A 23,054-nucleotide genomic window follows, 5' to 3' on the forward strand; every position below is an offset into this window, starting at 1 on the left:
TTGTGCATGCCCGATTTCCATTCATTATTTTGTTCATCTATATTTTTACAATCATGTGCCAACCATAATTCTATCATTACCACTATATTTTTCAGTTATGTTTTGTTGATACCTTTGCTTTGTTTCATGTTATTTATTTTTTCTTTGTGTATATATACTTTAGTTCTCATTTTGTTCTTTTTAATGAATTTGGAAATATATACTGAATTGAATTGAATAAGAATAGAAGTGACTATTAGGACTATACCATTGAAAGAAACCTAAAATCAACTTCGAGCGGCCGATTGGCGAAGGCTGGATCCGCCCCTGGCTGCAGAACTCGCGCTCGCTTCCCTTGAATTTATGATTGAATTTGGTACTCTAATGGTGGTAATTGCACTGTTCCATTTTCGAAAAACGACTGGTCTCGCATCTAAATTTGTACGCGCGCACACATACCTATACCTCTAACGAGTATTGCAAGCTCTGTATTCTGTTTCGGGTTCATAGATTCTCTGTTGTTCAAGATATCGTGAACATTAAATAGATCTACATGTTTTTTTAACCCATAAATCATCTGAAATTAATTCGCAAGAATCTACATTACTCATAAGTCGTAACGAACGATAGAGGAAGAAGAAGAACAGCTACGGCTACATAGTCATAGACTGCACGTAACACGCACACACTATCGGACTTCCTTAATTGACCAATCAGAGAATGGCTAACGTGCTGTCTTTAACGGGACGTGCAGAAATGGGGGCTGCCATTTTTAAAAGTCTGATCAAACACGTCGCTGATGGCAGCATGCTAGCTTTTTTTTTTGAGAGCGACCGACATTTGTTTACGTTTTGCATTGTGTGTTTTGGTAAGTCGGAAATATCCTTAAATATATGCCTGATTTATGTTATTATGTGGTGTTCTTAACTTATGATTGACCTGATATCTGATAGCATAGTCAATGGGAGTCAATGGTGAGTAGTGTATTTTGATTCAACGACTTTAATGAATTAAACATGATTGTCAATGTCAGTCAGTGAGTCACAGACGAAAGTTGGCTGGCCCTCGGTCCTGGCTCGGGTCTCGGACTCTGTCTGATTTACTTAAATCATGAGTTCATTACTCTACTGGCTTGTGCATTTATTATCACATTTCAAGGATCCACATGCTTGATGGAGCACAATTCAGCAAGCAACATATCTGATGTTGGCAAGACTTCCATATGTCCCCTCCACTAAAATTGAAAAAAAAAATATGGAGAAGGTTTATCAAGAATTATCTAACATATATCTAAGAGATTTAAGAAGGAAAAGTCGGATACATACCAAAATATGGCTTTATTCCGTCAAAAATTCGAGTGTGTGTAATTCCCAATGGCATCGGTTTATTTAGTCAGAAAAATAAATACCCAATACTCTTGGAGAGTAGACTAGTCGTAATATCGGTTGATAATTGTTATGAAACCCATGGCTTTCAACAATTCCTGCTAGCTCAGTGAGTAAGGCGACAGACTGGAGATGCTTCGTTCTGCAGCGAGAGGTTCGAATCCAAGTTCCCACCGGAAGTAAGAAGAAAAAAAAGAAGAAAAAAGAGAAGACAGAAGGGGGTTTTGGGGAAGTATTTTTTAAAATTAGTGGAGGGGACATATGGAAGTCTTTCCCTGATGTAAATTGTATATACGTAGTCCAGTCCGGTCTAGATTCTATTTCATTCTTTTTTATCTACACACCACCTAAATGATCTTGCTTAGCTCAGTAGTCTGGACTTGTCTTTGGAATTGGATGTCGCAGGCCTCGAAATAATCGACGGCCATCGACGGCCATGGCCGTCGATGCCCCGATTACTGGCCGTCATGCCCTTCTTCTTTTTGCTAAAAGTTACGGCCACTAAAAATGTGCCCTTTTTTATATGGCCGTGGTGCCCTTTTTCTCATAAATGTGCCCTTTTTCTGATATATAATGTGCCCTATTTGAAAGTCTGCACCTTTTTTCTGAGCGAGGAAAACTTTTCTCCGATCTCAAAAAGTATCCAATATCTTAGCTTTACCAGCAACGTCCAGTGCATGTATGCAGTCTAGTCTGAAGCCGCGCCGAACGATGAGCTAGTAGCTATACACCGCTAGCGGCCAGCTAGTGCGCTTTACATATGCCATGTAAGCTGCAGCATAAGAATGGACGAGCCCTTGATACACAAAATGAGTTCATTGTCATGTCTGCGTGCACAAAACAATAAGAAAACACACAACCAAGCTCACTTGAGCTGATTGGACCTTCGGATAGCCAATGAAACTTTTGGGGAAACAAAGAAGAAGGCATGTGGTTCCCTTATCAGGAGAGGTCATGACTTCAGAAATAAATTGACCCCTCCCCCATCTGTGTGTGTGTGTGTGTGTGAGGGAGAGAGAAAGATAAGGGTGGGAGCCGGAGAATTCCTTTCATGTTTCAAAACAATAATGCAACCTTTTTTCTATCCCCCTCACACAATGAAAACTACATTCCAACATGTGCCAGTCTTCACCGTACTTTCTCGACTAGTCTCCAAAAATAGACCCAGTTATACATGTAGGTTCAAATGATAAAAAATCGTAATTTTAAAAGGTATTTCAAATTAAATATTTGCAAAATATTTTTTTGAAATACATGTGTAGAATCGTGGGCAGTGCCACAAGTGGGGGCGGGGACATGGTGTGGGCAAGGGATGTAATTGTTCAAGAAATGCTCCACCTGGGGTCAGTCTCAAAGAATAGTTCATGAATGAGTTGTTTACATCTTTGGACTTTGAACTCTGATCTGGGCTGATTCATTCATATGCAGGGGTGTGGCACTTGGAGGGATGCATGCATAATACCAGAGTACCAGCATGGATTTAGGAAGGATTTTCATTGGAACAATAAACTGAAAGTTTTAATCTCATTTCATGTAGTTTCTTTTGATATAAATATGGAGAAGGGGAAAAAGGTCCTACTTTCATTTATTCTAAACATGTGACTTTGATGGAGATTTATTCATGGGGTGGGGGGTCACCATAAAGTAGGTCAACTATTGTGACCTAAAAGACCTGATTCCCGACGAACAATCGAATCATTCGATTATTTTTTCAGGAAATTATTGAATGGTAAAAATGACAATCGTCCCAGGCCTAACATCCATGCACCATAGCGGTCACGCACAGTTCTCAAAGTCCTTTGCTATTCGTTCATTGTGTGCAGAGAGGGCGGGATAAAATGACAAACACAGTACAACTCCTTTGCTATTCGTTCATTGTGTGTATAGAGGGCGGGATAAATGACAAACACAGTACAAGTACATGTTCCTTGTATACAATGCATTTATTCCAAGTTCCACTCCCATCATATCAGCCCATATCAATAAGCGCAGCTACCGCTAGGTCATGGAAGTAGGTCAATTTTTGAGTGCGTGATTTCTGATATTCCAGGAATCTCTATTAATCGAACTAATCGAATGTTTCCTCTGGCAAACAATCGAATGGCAAAAAGGGTATTCGTCCCAGGCCTACTTGGCATACCATGAGGTAATTTGGATAAAGAATTAGATGAAATTTACTTCTACCAGAGGTACTTTTACTTGATTTGTTAATATGTACATGTTACATGTTGGATGTCAAATTCAAGACTCAAAGCAATGCAATGATGTGTTATCCTGTCCTGAAGTGATTCTGAAGAATAATGAAACTTTCTTTTAAAACCTTATACAGTGAGTGTTGTCAGACTTTTCATTTTTTCATTTTCAGTTCATTTTCAGTTCATTTTTTCTTAAGTAAATAATGTGGTTTGGTAATGAATCTGATGTATAACATCGACTGTGGAAAGCCCCCCCCCCCCACGCCGCGAAACTGTAACACCTACAAATAATTTATTACATGCCCCTTAAAAAGTGGCCTTGGTGCCCTCTGCTGCCTGGCCTCAGTGAAAAAGTGCCCCTCAAAAAAGTGGCCTTGCCCCCCAAAAATCCTATTTCGAGGCCTGATGTCGGATGATGCCTAAAGTAAAAGTTACTACTACGGCTACAACTCCGACACAAATAATCAATGGAGGATAAGACAGTTGGATGAGAGAGGAGGAGAGAGAGCTCTAACGTTTAATACTGAGTGTTGGAGAATGGAGAAAGGAGAAAGAATGAGAGATTGCCAGCTAGGAATGGAGGTATAAGTATAAATAATGTTACACATTCTGGTGAGCTGAGTGAGTGTCTGTTCATGTTCTAACTTACATGTACGTTCTAACTTACTTTGCGCCATTTGTCAGTTTTTACTTTTTTGCTCCCAAAATAAATTTTACGTAAGACATGGAACAGCCTAAGTAATGATGTTGTCACTGCCCCAAGTGTGCACAGTTTTGAAGCTGCCCTGGATAGATGCTGGAAAAATGAGCCAATAAAATATGACTACGAAAGCCCTGTTCCTGGAAGTGAGCCAGCCATCTTGAGGAAGAAAAACCTAGAACTGAATACAGAGGCATAACATGCCTACATTCAGAAACTTCCCTAGGTATCCCTAGGTAAAACAATAGAAAAAAGAAACTATTTTTTTTATTTGTTTGGGAAGTGGGTAACCACTACCATTTTTATTTGACATCCTCCCCCAAGAAATGAAGATCTTTTTCTGTATTTTCATCTTTCTATGTTTTAATGCTTGAATCAAAATAAAATTTGGCCTACCACAATAAAGCTCCTTACATTTACACAAGCTCATTCAGGACATTAAGCTGTCCCTAAAATTTTATCTTACATAATTTCTGAAAATTGTCAGATCACTCTATTTGTCAGATTGGAATTTTCTGGAGGGAGTTGTCAGGTGGGAGTTGTCAGGTGGGAGTTGCCCTAAATCGGATATTTTAGCTGGGAGTTTTTAGCTTGTAGACTTTGTCAGCTGGGAGTTTCAGCTAGGAGTTGTCAGGTAGGACTTGTCAGGTAGGTGTCAGGTAGGAGTTGTCGGGTAGGACTTGTCAGGTAGGTGTCAGGTAGGAGTTGTCGGGTAGGAATTATCAGATAGTTGTCAGGTGGGAGTTGTCAGGTAGTAGTTGTCAGGTAGGAGTTGTCGGGTGGGACTTTTGAGGATTTGTCTGGCAGCTTTTCTGGAAGGAGTTGTCCGGTGGGAGGTGTCAGGTGGGAGTTGTCAGATGGGAGTTGTCAGATAGGAGTTTTCAGATGGGAGTTGTCCGGTAGGAGTTGTCAGGTGGGAGTTGTCCGGTGGGAGTTGTCAGATAGGAGTTGTCAGTTGGGAGTTGTCCGGTAGTTGTCAGGTAGGAGTTGTCAGGTAGGAGTTGTCAGGAAGGAGTTGTCAGGTAGGAGTTTTGAGGATTTGTCTGGAGTTGTCTGGCAGGATGTGTAGGAGTTGTCAGGTGGGAGTTGTCAGGTAGGAGTTGTCAGGTGGGAGTTGTCAGGTAGGAGTTTTCAGGTGGGAGTTTTGGGGATTTGTCTGGCAGCTTGTCTGGAGTTGTCAGGCAGGAGTTGTCAGGAAGGAGTTGTCAGATAGGAGTTGTCAGGTAGGAGGTGTCAGATGGGAGTTGTCAGGTAGGAGTTGTCAGCTGGGAGGTATTGGATAGGAGCTGTCAGGTAAGAGTTGTCAGGTGGGAGTTGTCAGGTGGGAGTTGTCAGATGGGAGTTTTCAGATGGGAGTTGTCAGGTGGGAGTTGTCAGGTGGGAGTTGTCAGATGGGAGTTGTCAGATGGGAGTTGTCAGGTAGGAGTTGTCAGGTGGGAGTTGTCAGATGGAAGTTGTCAGGTAGGAGTTGTCTGGTGGGAGTTGTCAGGAAGGAGTTGTCAGGTAGGAGTTTTGAGGATTTGTCTGAAGTTGTCTGGCAGGACGTGTCAGGTGGGAATTGTTGGCTGGGAGTTGTCAGATAGGAGTTGTCAGGTAGGAGTTGTCAGGTGGGAGTTGTCAGGTAGGAGTTTTCAGGTGGGAGTTTTGAGGATTTGTCTGGCAGCTTGTCTGGAGTTGTCTGGCAGGACTTGTCAGGTGGGAGTTGTCAGTTGGGAGTTGTCAGATAGGAGTTGTCAGGTAGGAGGTGTCAGGTGGGAGTTGTCAGGTGGGAGTTGTCAGATGGGAGTTGTCAGATGGGAGTTGTCAGATGGGAGTTGTCAGGTAGGAGTTGTCAGATGGAAGTTGTCAGGTAGGAGTTGTCTGGTGGGAGTTGTCAGGAAGGAGTTGTCAGGTAGGAGTTTTGAGGATTTGTCTGAAGTTGTCTGGCAGGACGTGTCAGGTGGGAATTGTTGGCTGGGAGTTGTCAGATAGGAGTTGTCAGGTAGGAGTTTTTAGGTGGGAGTTGTCAGGTAGGAGTTTTCAGGTGGGAGTTTTGAGGATTTGTCTGGCAGCTTGTCTGGAGTTGTCTGGCAGGACTTGTCAGGTGGGAGTTGTCGGGAGGGAGATGTCAGATAGGAGCTGTCAGGTAGGAGTTGTCAGGTGGGAGTTGTCAGGTACATGTAGGAGTTCTTTTCTCATTTTATTCATATTTAGAATGTATTGAATAATCACCATTAATATCTTTCTATTCTGTTAACTAGGTATTGTAATCAAGGTGTGAAGTTGGGTCGGCGTGAAGATGGCAGAAGACTCTGGATTAGGAGATAAGCTGGAATCCTCTACGTCAGAAGGGGCTACCAACCATACCAGTGATCCAGTGGACAAGACAACCGATGAGGGTAGGCAGGATGCAGGTGACAAGACCAACAGCAATACTCAGAATGACGTCCATACTGGAAATGCCAGCGGTGAGGGGGAAGGAAGCCGTGCCACAAAGTCATGTGCAGACAGAGATTGCGGCTGTCAAAGCAAAAGAAAGGAAGGAGATGACGAGAAGGAGGCAGAGACTTCTTCAGAAAGGACAGAAAACAAGGGCAGTGACAGGAGGAAGAGGGGGGAAGAGGGGAGGGACGATAGATCAAGGGTCTCGAACAGTAACACTAGCAGTGACTCAGAAACAGAATCCGACGAGGAAGGATCGAAGCAGGAAAGCGATCACGACATCTGCAGCGACATGGAGAATGAAATACTCGGCAGGCATCTTCCTGCGCCCAAATCGCAGGCGCTTCACGAGATACGCGCGCGTGAGTTTGGACACTACCAGAGGTGCCCCTTGCCGTACTGTTTGAACTTCATGGGGAGTATCCCATTGGTGGAAAGACTTGATAAGTACTGTGAACTGAAGCACCATGAAGGTTGTGTGAACACCTTGCATTTTAACCCAGGAGGTGACCTTCTAGCAAGTGGTAGCGATGATTTGGAGATCGTGCTCTGGGACTGGGCTCAGCAAAAACCCAAACTCATTTTCGAAAGTGGGCACAGGAGCAATGTTTTTCAGGTAAGTTTGCTCCATTTGTGAATGAATAAACAGATAAGAAGCTTTGTGTTACTTTGCCCAGATTTTTGTGAGTGGTCGTTGAAATGCAAGAGCATAGGCTGGTCTAAGCATGGGGAGGTGCTCATCCTTTGGAGGAGTGGTGTGGGGGTGCACATCTTGGGGAGGTGGAAGTAAAGTTTTGAAAACCAGCTGTTGAAAGCGGAAGAAGGGGTTCAAATTTCGTTTTGCTTGTCAGTGTCGGAACTCCTTTGCCTCAGCAGTGGGGGTGGGGGGTGCATGTGCACCTAGTGCCAGATGAAAAACATCTTCGACCTGAACACATAGTCACCAAGAATTTATTCATTTATTTGAGTGAAATATAACAGAGTGCCTTGCTTACAGGCATATATTTTTAGGTGCCATGGCCGGGAATCGCACCTAGGACTTTCACATGGAGAATCAGGTGCCTTGGACCTCTCAGCCATGGTACCTCAACTCAAAGTTGGTGAGAAGTGCTCCTTTGGGGCCCAATTTATGGCCTATCCCCATTGAAATCAGTATAAATTTGCCTGGTTTCAAGCAGTTATGAACAACGTCAATTTACACTTGATTTGAATAGGGCCTATTTTAAGGCCACAACACACCTTACCACTGGTCCACGATCCAATTTTTGAACAAATCGCATTGTACTCTTTTTCTGAAAATGTGAATGAAGGGTATCTCTTTTGTTTTTTGAAGTTCAAATTAACTGTAAGGATACTAATATAACAATTTTGGATGATTGCAAGCATTTATTTTGGAATTAGTGCCAAATTGGTTTCAAATCTAGCCAAAATTGCTATGACATCATTAATAGCTAGATATTTTGCTTTTTAGTCTATTAAGGATTATAACATAATATTTTTTGACAAGTAAAAAACTCACACAGTATACTGTTCCATGTCTCAATACTGGATCAAATCTTATTGCGTTTTATTTCAGAATCGGTGCAGGCTAGTGGTAAGGCTCGTTGTGGCCTTAAGGTATTCATTTGACCAAACTTGGGCCACCATGATCTACTTCTGTAAAATTTGTTATATGAAGGTTTTCATCATGATCTTCTTCAATATTTTCATGAAATTAAAGTTTAAAAACAGAAAATTAATGACGTCAAACGTCAATACTCTTATTATTATTAACATTTGTTTGTGTTGGTGATACAGGCTAAGTTCATGCCATGCAGTGGTGATGCGACTCTGGTCAGCTGCGCCAGAGATGGGCAGGTTAGGGTCGCTGAACTCTCGACCACTGGGGTCTGCAAAGAGACTAAGAAGATCGTGCAACACAAAGGAGCAGCACACAAGGTTGGTGAATGCTGGGCCCTGTCTTACAAAGAGTTGCGATTGATTGGATCAATCGCAACTATCGAAAGTCAGCAATGTCAACATGTAAAATGCATGTTAATTTTAAAAGAAATTAGATATGGATGTATGTCCATAAATTCATTGATTTCTTGACAATTTGGTGTGGTCTCCTTTGTTTACAAAGGACAGTTTGCAAATTTCCTGTAGAAAAAATTATGACACTGATGGATTTCCATAGCGTTACGATTGATAGGATCAATTGTAACTCTTTTTAAGACAGGGCCCTAATCAATGGAAAGCTCGCAACTTCAACATCCAAAATGCATAGATTCAAAATATTTGATTATATATTTTGTATGCATCATTGTACAAGTGACAATTTAATGTGCTTCTCTGTGCTCTAAAGCAATGTTGCGCCAATCTACTATATGAAAAGTATGGCATTGATGAATATTGAGATTGATCAGATCAATCACAACTCTGTAAGGGACCCCTGAGGCCCGTCTTACAAAGAGTTACGTTTGATCAGATCAACCTCAACTGTATGGAAATCCATCAGTGTTATAATTTTGCCTACTGGAAATTTGCACAATGTCTTTCATAAACAAAGAGAAGCACACTCCATACTTGTCTAAGAATTTATGAATATCCAGCATATCTAGGAAATAATTTGAACAACCATGCATTTCATGTTGATGTTGCTGGCTTTCAATAATCATGGTTGATAAGATCAATTGTAAGTCTGTGTAAGACAAGGCCCTGATGTCGGTGGAAGATCCAGGAGGCCCAGTAGCCCCCCCCGAAAATGGATTAATATTTTTTTGCCGGCCATGGTGTAATATCCTTCGGCAAGAAATCAATCCACATTATGCTGCACTCAACCCAGGTGAGGTAAATGGTTACCTGGCAGGAATTTATTCCTTGAAATGCCACCATGCTGTAAAAGGCTGCAGGGCTAAAGCGAGGGTAATTATTTTCAATTGAGCACATAAGGATGCATTCGGCAGTGACATGCGTTGTATAAGCATGTTGGTCTGTGGAGCGTTGTGGCCCAATGGATTAGTCTCCAAATTTTGAAACAGAGGGTCGTGGTTTCAAATCCCAGCCATATCATAGTTTCCTTCAGGAAGGAATTCATCCACAGTGTGCTGCACTCAACCCAGGTGAGGTAAATGGGGTAGCGGCAGGAAGTAATTCCTAAAAAAGCTCTGTGCATCTGAATCAGTAACCTAGCTTTAATAGCCAGGGTGATAATCATAGCAGGGCCCGCTGGGAGAACAGTTTACAGAAATTAAGTGGCTACCCTGGGTAAATATATTGTTATTATTATTGAACATACATTGCTCTTATGTTTATACATTTACATGTACATTACTGTAATGTACATGTAATATGCATGTACTGCCTACTCCATGATACATGTACATGTATGTTTTAATACATGAATGTCCTGTACTTTGTTCTGTGTTGCAATCAATGTAAGGTGATACATGTACATATCCCGAATACCTTGGTCTTCAGCCAGAAAGCTTGGCAATACCTTTACCTAGGCCACCACATGCACTGAAGATGGAATACATTATTTGACTCCAAGGTCCCGTCTTGCAAAGAGATATGATTGATCCAATCAACCTCAAGTATATGCAAATCAATCAATGTCATATTTTTTTCTACATGAAATGTCCTTTGTAAACAAAGAGAATCACACTGAATTGTCATAAGAACAATGAATGTATGAATATACATCATATCTCGAAAATATTTTGATTTCAACTTTGCTGGCTTTCCATACATGTACATGTAGTTGTGGTTGATTGGATCAATCTTAGCTCTTTGTAAGGCGGTGCCCTGATCAACCTCAATCCATCAGTGTCATAATTTTTCCCACTGGAAATGTGCACAATGTCCTTTTGTCATCAAAGTGGAGCATACTGCAATGTCAAGAAAGGGATGAATGCATGAATGTAACTCATACCTAGAAAACATTTAAAACAAATAAACATGCATTTTATATGTTGACGTTGTAGCCTTTCCACAGTTGTGGTAGATTGGATATGTCGTAACTCTTTGCAAGATGGGGGTGGGGAGATGTTTCTATGGAAAGTTGTCTTTGCTACTAAGGCATCACTGCATCGGACAGATCACGCTGATGGGGCATGCTTTCCTTTATAATATTTAATAACCTGATGCTAATTGGCACTTAAAGGTATGCTTTCCCGAGATTCAAGAGGACGCTTTTGGATGGTTTTGTTGCATGCTGCAGTCATCACCATCTTCATTTACGAAGATCATCAACACAGTCATTTGCATGCAGCTGTCAATCATCAGCCAGTCATGCAGCATATGCTTACATGCGCGGTAAACATACATGTACGCTGCACTGGTTTTTGCTACATTATTGGGCCGAAACATCTGCGGACGTCACTTCTCACAGCAAACGGAGCCGAGAAACGTCAGAGTTCGGGCATTCTGAACATGACATCTGTGTATAGAGGTGGTGTCAATGGACAGCTGGCGCCATGTGCCGTGCGTATGCATGTCTAACGGCACCCTCTTGAATTCCAGGAATGTATACCTTTAAGCGTGACTTTTAGTCACACTTAATTCTTCATGAAGTATTCTCCTTGTGTTGTATTTATACAATTTATTCAAAGTTCCAGGGCTAAGAAAACTGCGTGAGAAAAGGGTATTGGAGTGTATATATATTTTTTTTAATTGCACTATGTATAAAACATATTTATATTAAAGATGGTGATAAATTCTGTTTATTATTACTGTTATTTATTTAGCTTGGTCTTGAGCCTGATAGCCCAGTGGTGTTTATGTCATGCGGAGAGGATGCTGCAGTCTTTAACATTGATTTAAGGGAACAAAAACACTCCAAGTAAGTACCTTATTCTTTGTCAATTCTTGCCCTTGACGAATAATAATAATAATACTCAATATTTATAACGCGCTTTTCCCAAATGGCCCAAAGCGCTCACAATTTCAATTAACATATATAAGATACAAACAAAATCAGAATGACATATTAAATGAAGGCAATTGCTTAGAACAAGAGAGTTTTAAGTGACTTCTTAAAAGACTTGATTGTTGGGGATTGTCTTATTGCAAGAGGGAGCTTGTTCCATTCCATAGAGGATGCAACAGTGAATGTTCTATCTCCAGTCTGTTTTCTTTTTGTTGGATATGTTAATTTAAGTGGGTCTTCAGAGGATCTAGTTCTTCTACCTGGGACATAAATTTCTAAACAATCAGACAAGTATTTTGGAGCTTGGTTATAGAGTGATTTGTATACAAGGTGTAGTAACTTAAAAATAATACGTTGTCTAATCGGGAGCCAGTGTAAATTATATAACAGGGGTTCAGGAGGTGTGTCACGGCAGACTTCGAAAGGCAGCCCAATTCTGGAGGTGCTGGAGACGATTAATGTGAGACAATGGTATTGAAGACAGAAGACCATTACAAAAATCAAGATGAGAAAGGATAAGGGAGCGTATGGCATGGTTAGCAGTTGACTGATCAATAAACCTACGAATTCTAGTTATGTTCCTCAAATGATATGTGACAATACAACATACAGTGGAAATATGATCATTCATAGTCATATGTTTATCAAAATATACTCCTAGGTTCTTAATTTTTTCCGAAAGAGTAATGCGAAGATCACCGATTTCAAGTTGAATATCAGGTAATTTCTTCAAATTGTGTGATGAGGTAGCTATGAAAAATTAAGTTTTTGTGTCGTTCAGCTTTAATTTGTTTACGGTCATCCACTGTTTGATGTCAAGTATGCATCTCTGCAGTTTATCAAGGGCATTTTCAAGATCTCCTGCAGTTTTAGGGTAAAAAGATATGTATAACTGAGTATCATCTGCGTAGAGATGATAATTAATAGCATGATGTCTTGCTATGTCTCCCACCGGAAGTGTATATACCGAATAACCTACAGGTCCAATAACCAAGCCTTGTGGTAGTCCAAAGTTAGACATTTGGGGTTCGGATAATTCACCCAATATTTCAACTTGAGAGGACCAACCACTTAGATATGACTTAAACCAGGTCAAAGCAACAGATCTGACTCCAATTCTACTGGACAAGCGTGATAAAAAAGTAGCATGATCTATGGTATCAAAAGCAGCAGAAATGTCCAAAAGGACCATCAATACAACTTTGTTAGAATTAAGTGCAAACATAATATCATTCTTTACTTTAACAAGTGCGGATTCTACACTGTGTTTGGGCCTGTATGCTGACTGGAATGGATCAAGTAAACTGTTAGATCCCATATGCTGGATTATTTGATTACAAACAACCTTTTCAATGAGCTTACCAACAAAAGTTAAATTTGAAATTGATCTATAGCTTTTTAGCTCATTTTTATCTAAAGTAGACATTTTCAAGGATGGTTTGATGATAGCTGTGTGAGCCCCTGTAGGAAAAACGCCAGTAGCTAGTGAACTATTGACGACATCTGTAAGTAAGGGAAGCAGATTTTCAATGTTATCTTTCAGGAGCCAAGTTGGGATTGGGTCAAAACGGCAAGTAGAACTCGAGCATGACTTAATCACTTTGAGCAATTCTGATGGTGTGAGTAAAGTAAACGAAGTAAACAAATTAATTCCCTCAACTTCTATATCCTCAAACCTTGGATCAGGAATAGAATCCAGGGAGTCAATTTCTGTTCTAATCATTTTTATTTTTTCCACAAAGAAAGAGGAAAATTGGCCGCACAATAATTGTGCCGAATCATAAACTGGAAGATGAGCCACCTTCCTATATTTAGAAGAAACTGAATGACTGTAAAAACACCTTTAACTGAACTAGTGCTTAACTTGTCTTTGAGGTAGCCTTCTTTGGCAGACTGAACAACATCTGTTACATGATTATTTGCTTTGATGTAAAGTTTCCGATCAGACTCTTCCCTTGTTTTACGCCACTTGCGTTCCAATCTTCGACGCTCTTGGCAAGCTTCAAAAATGGACTCATTGAACTATGGCATCCGGGGTTTTACAGGCTTTGATTTAGTTTCAGATGGAACATACATATCAATCAATTTGCTGACCCCCGTGTTGTAATATTCAAACATTGAATCACAATCTGCATCATTGGGTGTAGAGGATACCAACTCTTGCAGAGACTTGGTAAATTATCTTTGTTTAATTTTCGATAGTTTCGAAGAGTAAAAGTATGATACATAAACTGCAGGTTTCGCTGCTTCAAGGGTATCATGTTATGGTCAGATAGGTGGGTATCATGTACTTGAAAATCATTAAGCCTACACTCTTCACGACAAAATACCAAATCTAGAGTATGACCTAATTCATGAGTGGAACCATGTACATGCTGGACTAAGCCAACCCCATTGGTTGTCTTCATGACATGTTGTACATCACCCCTAAGAGGGTTTTCCCAATGTAGATTAAAATCTCCTAACAACATAAGTTTACCAGGAAATGATATTTCATATGTCAATTCATCAAATTCTTCTAGGAATTGTTGTACAGTGAACCCATTAGCAGCAGAGGGTGGTGGTCTGTATACAACCACAAAGTGTATGGAACCAGAGTTATCTACAAGATGCAGACATTCAAATGTAGAATACTGTGCTGAATTTTCTAGCTTTTTGATCACTAATTTGAGGGGTGTTTTGAACACAACCGCAATTCCCCCACGACAATTGGCAGAATTTTGTGGTGCATTGATTAAAGTGTAACCTGGTGGAGTGCACTTCCCTATTACGACATCATCTTCCTTATTTAACCAACTTTCTGTTAAAATCATAACATCAATATCCTTATACAATATGAACTCAACTAACTGAGTTGTTTTGTTGCGAATGGAATGGGCATTCCAGAGACATATATTTACTTTATTACCAGATGCTACAGAACAGTTACATTTAAAGGGGAATCCAGCCTTGGCCATAAAATGGTGTGTTGGGAAGGAGAAAAATACATTAAACAGAATGGTGAAAGTTTGAAAGAAATCGGACAAGCAATAAGAAAGTTATTGCTGTTTTAAACTTGAGATCACTAATACTATGTAGATTTAAAATTGGCAACTTGGTAAGTAAATAATGACAAGGGGCAAGGACAACTTTCCCATAGGCCATGTACTTTATTATCTGGGATTTGTGGTTTTCTCTTTAGTACCCATTCCCCTGGGGCAGTAATCTAAATATAACCCAGATAGTATATTGTTTTATGTCCTCATGAAAGAAAAGTATAATTTGAAATAAAACTTTTGGGAAAAAAGACAATTTAGCCCTAATATGTATTGGAGTACATGGAAGAGTAGTCCTTGCCTTACATCACTATGACATCCCATATGTGGCCAATTTGAAGTCTCCATGGGTATAGTGATTACCAATATTTACAACTTTTAAAAATTCTTAACTTTCTTGTTGTTTGTCCAATATTGTTCAAACTTTCAGTTATCAACTTGTCTGATTTTTCTTTTCCTTATAAATACAAGTTTTTATTTGGGTTGGATTCCCCTTTAAACCAAAGATTTCAGATTGTGAGAATTTATACCCACGGGAACCTTATGACTTTTCTTCCTTGCAGACGTGATGACAACTGATATCTTAGATGATTGTTCTCTGTTCATGGGTGCTCTCTTTCCTCCCCTCCTTGCACGTAGTGACTTCAGAATACCAAGATCCTTGATTGTTTTCCATGTTTCCTCACTGACTCTTCCTCTGTTCTTATTAGTTCTGTTAACAATATTGTCCAAGTCCAAATGCAATTTTTCAGGCTTGAGATGTTGCCATGCAGGGTTGCATTGTAGAAGAAAAGACCTGTCGTAAACAGTTCGCTCACAAATTGGCTGTCTAATGTGTTGACGTGGAACACGATAGATGCTTGACGATAGTTCATATGTTGGACCAGGATTAGGGTTGATATCCCCTTTTGATGTCAATAATCTCGGTTGAATAAGCAAAAAGTACCCTGATGTAGCTTATCCCATGTATTTGTGTGATCAAGTTACTTACTGTTGTTTGAAAGTAAGAATAGAAGACTGGAAGAGGGATAGCACAAGTACATGTAGCAAGTGTTACGATGATTACTCCTCGAAATGTAAGAAGAGATTAGTTTATTATTACTATTATTTATTTGACCAATATAAAAAGCACAAACACATCAAAAAAACGATTACAATATGAAAAGATATATGGGAGCGGCAAGTGGGTCAGGGGGCACAATAGTGAAATTCAGCACTGTTGCCCGGAGGCATGTGCCCCCACACATGCTGCTCCCATGACATAAATCAAGTATACAATATTCCCTTACACAAAATATTGCACATTAAAAAGTGGGAATAAAAAGGAAAGGCTGGGGAGGCAAAAACTACCGTAATAGGAAATAGATACTGGGAATATAAATAAATATTACCATTGCAAAAGCTGCAATATAACTTCATAAATAAAAAAGCACATTGTTGCTGAACGGTATATTCATTGCATTATTGAGTTGTATGTAATTATTACAGTGGGTATCATTTTGGTCAAGAATATGATTAAGAAAGGCAGGAGAATAAGATTAAGAAAGATGCTACTAGACTAGCGCTAGCTACCGAACAAGCAGACTAAACAGTTGTTAGGTCACACATCACAGAACAAGAAGTAAATGTACACCATTCACTACATACAGGAACTTTTGTTTCTTGTCAATGCGAGAAATTAAACTTTTAATAATGCAGGGAAGGTTTGCCAGGGCAATATGATAGGGGGGTGGGGGACAAAGGTTGCATTGCAATCCATTTCAAAACACCTTTTCAGTAATTTACATTACAGTTGTTTAATAAACAATCATCAAGTTAATTTCATTGAAAAGGGATTAGCAAATATGTTTACTACTTCATTTAGGATTATGACATCATTGGCATCTGGATTCATTCATTGCAGTCATGCCTCACTTTGGCGCAAATCAAATTTCTATCATCGCAAATAATACTTCCTGGTCATCAAAGCGTTAACACATACCACATGGATATGGTAACAAATTATTTGGGAGAACATTACTTTTTCAAGCCATATATAATAATTACGTGTAGATGACATATTTCTTCTTTAAATTGGGGATTTTTTTTTACTCACATAGTATATTTCAATTCATTCTATGTTTGTATTCTTCATCTCTTTTCAGGTTGATGGTAGTGAAAGAAAACGATAGGAAAGTTGCCTTATACACCATCTTTGTCAATCCATCCAATATCAACCAGTTCATTGTTGGTGGCAGGGACCAGTATGTCAGGTAATATAGTAAAATATAAACCAGCATTGTTAGTGGTGGAGATCACTATTTGATTCAATATCATGAAATATCAAGCAGTTCACTATTGTTGACAGAGACCAGCATGTAAAGTACTATATTAAAATATCAACCAACTTCATTGTAACAGAGGCCAGTATGTAAGGTAATATATTAAAATATCAACCAGTTCACTGTTGACCAGTAAGGTAATATATTAAAATATCAATCAGTTCACTGTTGACCAGTATGTAAGGTAATATATTAAAATATCAACCAGTTCACATTTGACCAGTAAGTAAGGTAATATATTAAAATAGCAACCAGTTCATTGTTGGTGGCAGAGACCAGTATGTCAGGTAATATATTGAAATATCAACGAGTTCACTGTTGGTAGCAGAAACAAATATGTAAGGTAATTGGAATTCCAACCAGTTCACTGTTGATGGCAGAGACCAGTTTATAAGGAAACATATCAGTTCATTGTTGATGGTATAGACAAGTATGTTCAGGAATATTTCAAACTATCAACCAGTTCATTGTTGGTGGCAGAGACCAGTCTGTAAGGTAATATATAAAAATATTGCCCAGTTTATTGTGGGTGACAGAGACCAGTATTTAAAGTCTTTCTCCTCTTTTTTTTTTGGGGGGGGATTGGGATAGTTAATTATACTTATATTATATTGCTTTATTTCATGGAATACCAGACATACATGCATGCCACTTGTTAGGGCTGATATTTTCCCACACTCTTGGAATATCTCCGGTATTCTGTTCTGAGCCACCCAATATAATATACAAGTAAATATCAACCAATTCATTGTTGGTGGCAGAGACTAGTATGTGTGGTGAGATATTGAAATATGATATAGTTTTGTTCTATGGCCTTATATCTATAATGATGATGCATCTTTGTTCAGTAAATAAAATAAGGTTTTGTTTTCTGCAGGGTTTATGATAAACGCAAGATAACGGATGAAGAAAACTCTGGTCTGGTGAAGAAATTTTGTCCAGATTCTTTGAAAGACAATGACCAAGTAAAGGCCAATGTAACATGCTGTCTCTACTCCTACAACGGTCAAGGTAAGTTCAATAAGTGAGATGGATAAGCTCATACAGTGTGTCCCAGAAAAAAAGGAATTTGAGAATCACGGTATTGTCAAAGTTGATTGCAAAACATTTTATGAGAGTGAGAGTTATCTCTGAAAACGCGTTTCCTTTTTTATGGGATGCACTGTACATAGCTGTCTTCAAGGAATATTAGATATATATTAAAATGGTATTAGCACTGACATTGTTATACCTGCACAAAAAAGTTTTAAGGGGGTATAAAGGTGGTCTGCGTTGGAAACTGTTTTGCCAGGGTAGCGGCATATTTCATCAATGCCGATGAATGTGTAAAAATCTTTCAGATCGAATTTTATTTTCAGTTTATTACCATTGCTGATGTAATTCAACACACAGAGCTTGACATAAAGATGTACGAGATGCATTTTTCGGAGGTGATGTGTCGGACAGTGTTGCCATGATAATTGCATGTTACTGTTACTGTTACTGTTATTGACCCCTACCCCTCCCGCCCCCCCCAAAAAAAGGAAAAGTCATTGCACAATCCAACTCCTCTCTGTATTTGACCAGTGTTCATGAATTATGGCACAAGCTGTAGTCATGGATACAGACATGTAAGGTTCATTTTCCTAATGTGTTTTAAAGTGCATTGCCATAGGAAAGGCATGGGGGAGGGGTTTCAATCATTTTTAGTGATATTTCTAATAACTTTTGTGCTGTTATCGGAAAGGTTTTATCAAGTTGTTTGAATATGTTGTTGGATAAGTTCTGTTCTTCATTAATCCAATTGATTTCTATTACAGAAATCCTCGCAAGCTACAACGATGAGGACATCTATTTGTTTGATAGTTCCCATAGCGACGGAGCTGACTTCATTCACGCATACAGGGGCCATCGCAATAATGCCACAGGTACATGTTATAATGATGTTAGTGTAAATGTAACATTATCATGTTAAGCAGGGCCTGCTGGCAGGATCGTTTTCAGAACTGAAGTGGGTAAAATAAAATACCCTGGGTAAAATATGACATTTTTTATGTATATACTGTATGTAGATGTTCGTTTTGTATATTTTTTTATAATGAGAGGAATATTGACAATTTAAGACTCTCATTGCTTGCCATGTTTGGAGAATGATGGGGATAAGTTTTTAAGTGTTTAGTGTAAGGAAATGCTGGGAAATGTTTTGAAGTGTTTGGCTATATAAAGGCTGGGATGGGGGTTGAAATGTCGAAATGGATCCGATGACTGGTTGACAATGTACGTCTCATAGACCCTCTAAATAACTGAGAGAGCATTTCATCAAAGGACTAGTCAGACATTTTTTTCTGACAAGTCGGTTTTATCTGACAGTTGATATAGTAACAGTGCTTTTCAACCAATCAAAGTCAAGGAACATGGTCAGATCTGACAACATATCAGAAGTTAAATTTTGATGAAACACTCCCCGGACTATTGTTATTTTTGTTTTTGTTTTTGAGGTTGAAGTATTTCCCCCATGACAGGTTGAATGCATCTGTTTTCATTTCTCGTTTCAGTGAAAGGAGTTAATTTCTACGGTCCCAAGAGCGAGTACATCGTTTCCGGCAGCGACTGCGGAAACGTCTTCCTCTGGGAGAAAGAGAGTGAGAAGATTGTCCAGTACATGCAGGGGGATGTTGGAGGCGTGGTCAATTGTCTGGAGCCCCACCCCTTACTGCCTTGCCTAGCAACCAGTGGGCTGGACCATGATGTTAAGGTGTGGCTTCCAACAAGGAGTGAACCGACACCGATGGATGGTCTGAAGAAGGTGTGGACAGTCAGATTTTATTCTTTGAATTTTACCTTCTTTGGGCTAAAGCATTCCAGGCTCTAAATATCTGTAATTTTTGGTGAAAGCCTCTATTCAAAAGGGCACATGTTAATACATGAAAAACAATTTGCAATCCTGTCTCCATTTTCTTTGTTCCATGACATTTGCTCAGATGAAATATCTGCACATTAACCCTGTATGATATAAACATCACCATCAGATGGAGGGCTCTGTCCAAAGGCTACTCAAGGAGATTTATCCCTATACCCCACACCAACAATGCATTTGTACGTAAATTATTGTTCATATTCTTCATCTAGCATTATCACTTAATTTTTATTTTAGTGAATTATTTAAGCTTTCCTTCATTTTGATGTTATTTCCTCTCTCACGTAGCTGATGATGACCAATCGAAGAGAACGTGAAGAAGAACGTGTTCGAGGACCAGAGTTTGAAGACAATGCGATGCTCAGGTTTCTTATGGCTCATCTAAGACATAGAGCAAGAAGACAGGTTAGTCTTTACTATCAGTCATCTGGAGACAGGTTAGTCTATACTATCAGTCATCTGGAGACAGGTTAGTCTTTACTATCAGTCATCTGGAGACAGGTTAGTCTATACTATCAGTCATCTGGAGACAGGTTAGTCTTTACTATCAGTCATCTGGAGACAGGTTAGTCTATACTATCAGTCATCTGGAGACAGGTTAGTCTTTACTATCAGTCATCTCAGTAAACATGGTAGTCCAACAAAAAATATGTCAGTGAAAACAGACAGGATAGTCCATTAGTATATCTGCATACAGTCCTTTTTGGGTTGTTATGAACGACTTTGTGAACAACAGGTGATCGTTTCTTAAGAAATAAATCAACACCAATGAAAATGTGATGTATATCATTTACCACAAGAAGGGATCATCAGTCGTTTGTAAAGTCACGGGTAACTTACGAACAATTGTATGAAACACCCACTTTGATGAAAATAATTATTTATCCAAAGAGAACTGATCAGTGTGGGTCGGTTCTAAATTCATGACAAAGTAACCAACTTTTACAAAATGAGTATTTCCTAGCCTGAAAACTATATCCCTGGAAAAAAATTGAAGATTTTATCAGGATATTTGTTACCTAATGCAAATTTGGCACGCTTCGGTCTTGTGGGTGTTTCATAAAGCTGTACATGTATGTAAGTTAAGAGTGATTATAAGAACGATTGGTGAACCTTTCTTGCACGCTAAATAATCACCAATGAACATTTAATGGTTGACATCATTTATCACAAGAAAGGATCATCAGTCATTCTTAAAGTCACACTAAATATACTAACAGCTTTATGACCCCCCCCCCCTTCGTTCTGACTCTTACCTTTGAAACCGAGGGTGGTGGGTTTGAATCCCAGCCATTGCATAATTTCCTTCTGGAAGAAATTGATCCATGATGTGCTGTGTTCAACCAAGGTGAGCTACTGGCAGGTAGGAGTTCCATAAAAAAATTATTGAGCACTGGGGGGTGTTTCATAAAGCTGTTCGTACGTTAAGAGCGACTTTAAGAACGACTGGTGATCCTTTCTTGTGGAAAATGGTATACACCATTGGTGATGGTTTAGCGCGTAAGAAAGGATCACCAGTCGTTCTTAAAGTCGCTCTTAACTTACGAACAGCTTTATGAAACGGCCCCCTGGAATCAGTAGCATAGCTTAGTTTGGGAAATGTATGATCACCTTGAGCACCTAACAAGGTGGATATGTGCACAATATGAATAAACCTATATTAACAGTGCCCAGTGTAGTAATGGATTTTCTGCATTTTATATTATACAGTGTATTGGATGATTTCAAGCTTAGTGTTTACCTTTGGTGTTGGTGTTAGGTCATTTTTTTACAGGAGTGTAAAACACCATACACAAAATGAAGATGGTCCTGAATAATCCTTCACTAGATGTTGAGCTGTCAATATTGTGATCAGGGGGCTGTTTCATAAAGCTGTTCGAAGTCCAGATTGACTTTAAAACAACTGGTGACAGAGCTACCAAGTCTCACGCATTATACGTGAGACTCAAGCATTTTGGACTCTTGTTCATCCCCTCAAATCTCTGTCTCACGCAACTATCACAGCCTATCCCCATATACATTGTGCACCATGTCTGTGATCTCACTCAGATTCACAGAAAAATCTCACGCATAGCTGGTCTTTGAACTTGGCATCTCTGTGGTGATACTTTCTTATGGTAAATGATATTCACCATTAAATGTTCATTGGTGATTATTTAGCTCGTAAGAAAGGTTCACCAGTCGTTCTTAAAGTTGCTCTTAACTTACAAACAGCTTCATGAAACGGCCCCCTGGATTTTATGTGTAAACTGAGAATAGGTGGTGGAGCTAGGAAACGCAATCCAATACGTGCTTCCAACACCATCCCCGGGGCCGCTTCTTAAAGCTGTTCGTAAGTTAAGAGCGACTTTAAGAACGACTGGTGATCCTTTCTTACGCGCTAAACCGTCGCCAATGAATATACAATTTACCACAAGAAAGGATCACCAGTCATTCTTAAAGTCGCTCTTAACTTACAAACAGCTTTATGAAACACCCACCCTGACTTTAAATCACCCATTGTGTTTATTTATGTCTTGCAGGCAAGGGAGGCCGGTGATTTAGATAGCAGTGATTCCGACGATTCAAGCGATTCGAGTGAAGATCTCCCAACGGCACAGTGTGCAACATCATAGGGAACATCATCACACCAATAGACAACATACATTGTAGCATCTGCTCATCATCATCACCATCATCATCATCATCGGAACCAGTCAACCCAAGAGATGATACTAGTAGTCTGCACCATGAAACGGTTCCGTGACATTCGCTCAGGCAACAATTGCTCCGCTGTAAATTCCACACACTGATGGAATGACCAAATTCAGGCATGGATATAACACACTACCCTTTTTTAATTAAGCCCAACCCTAAACCGAACATAAAAACCCTATTGCATGCCTAACCCTATATCTTACATGAAATAAATCCCGGAGCAGTTGTCACTGGAGCAAATGTCATGTCACCTTTGAGACAGCTCATGGAAAGAGTTTATCAAAGTGAGGAACAGAACTCTTTATTCTGGGCGCTGTACGGTTCATCTTTAGTAGAATATACTTTCATGGTAGCGTCATGAAACGGGACACCATGTTGATTGTTGGCTATTTTTGTCAATTCTGTTTAAATTGAGATTTTGAACCAGGGTTGGCGCAATGGGAATGTTTTGTTTTAAAAAAGCATTTTAAAACATGATTAAATTTATTTAAAATGATTCAGAGGGGTACGCCAGGT

The 23,054-nt window shown here is 39.4% G+C and overlaps 1 protein-coding gene across 4 annotated transcripts; it reads left to right on the forward strand.

Moving 5' to 3' along the window:
- The first annotated feature begins 765 nt into the window (after positions 1-765).
- On the forward strand, positions 766-23,054 carry LOC121420205 (DDB1- and CUL4-associated factor 8-like). Of its 4 annotated transcripts, none has more exons than XM_041614755.1 (10): positions 766-847; positions 6,500-7,296; positions 8,478-8,618; positions 11,408-11,502; positions 16,769-16,876; positions 17,823-17,956; positions 18,745-18,852; positions 19,480-19,730; positions 20,130-20,246; positions 22,364-23,054. In XM_041614755.1, the coding sequence occupies exons 2-10, from the start codon at positions 6,538-6,540 to the stop codon at positions 22,454-22,456; spliced, it is 1,806 nt and encodes a 601-aa protein (XP_041470689.1). In that variant the 5' UTR covers positions 766-847; positions 6,500-6,537; the 3' UTR covers positions 22,457-23,054. The 4 variants fall into 4 exon arrangements, with proteins under 4 accessions (XP_041470689.1, XP_041470690.1, XP_041470691.1 ...); XM_041614756.1 differs by lacking the exon at positions 766-847 and adding an exon at positions 862-943; XM_041614757.1 differs by lacking the exon at positions 766-847 and adding an exon at positions 933-953.

Source organism: Lytechinus variegatus, chromosome 8 (assembly GCF_018143015.1).
Source record: "Lytechinus variegatus isolate NC3 chromosome 8, Lvar_3.0, whole genome shotgun sequence".
In the NCBI taxonomy this organism is placed as follows: domain Eukaryota; kingdom Metazoa; phylum Echinodermata; class Echinoidea; order Temnopleuroida; family Toxopneustidae; genus Lytechinus; species Lytechinus variegatus.

Coding starts and splice junctions, on each gene's coding strand:
- LOC121420205 (XM_041614755.1), top strand. CDS start 6,538: ATGGCAGAAGACTCTGGATTAGGAGATAAGCTGGAATCCTCTACGTCA. Junction 7,297..8,477: donor ACAGGAGCAATGTTTTTCAG/GTAAGTTTGCTC, acceptor TTGGTGATACAG/GCTAAGTTCATGCCATGCAG. Junction 17,957..18,744: donor CTACTCCTACAACGGTCAAG/GTAAGTTCAATA, acceptor TTTCTATTACAG/AAATCCTCGCAAGCTACAAC.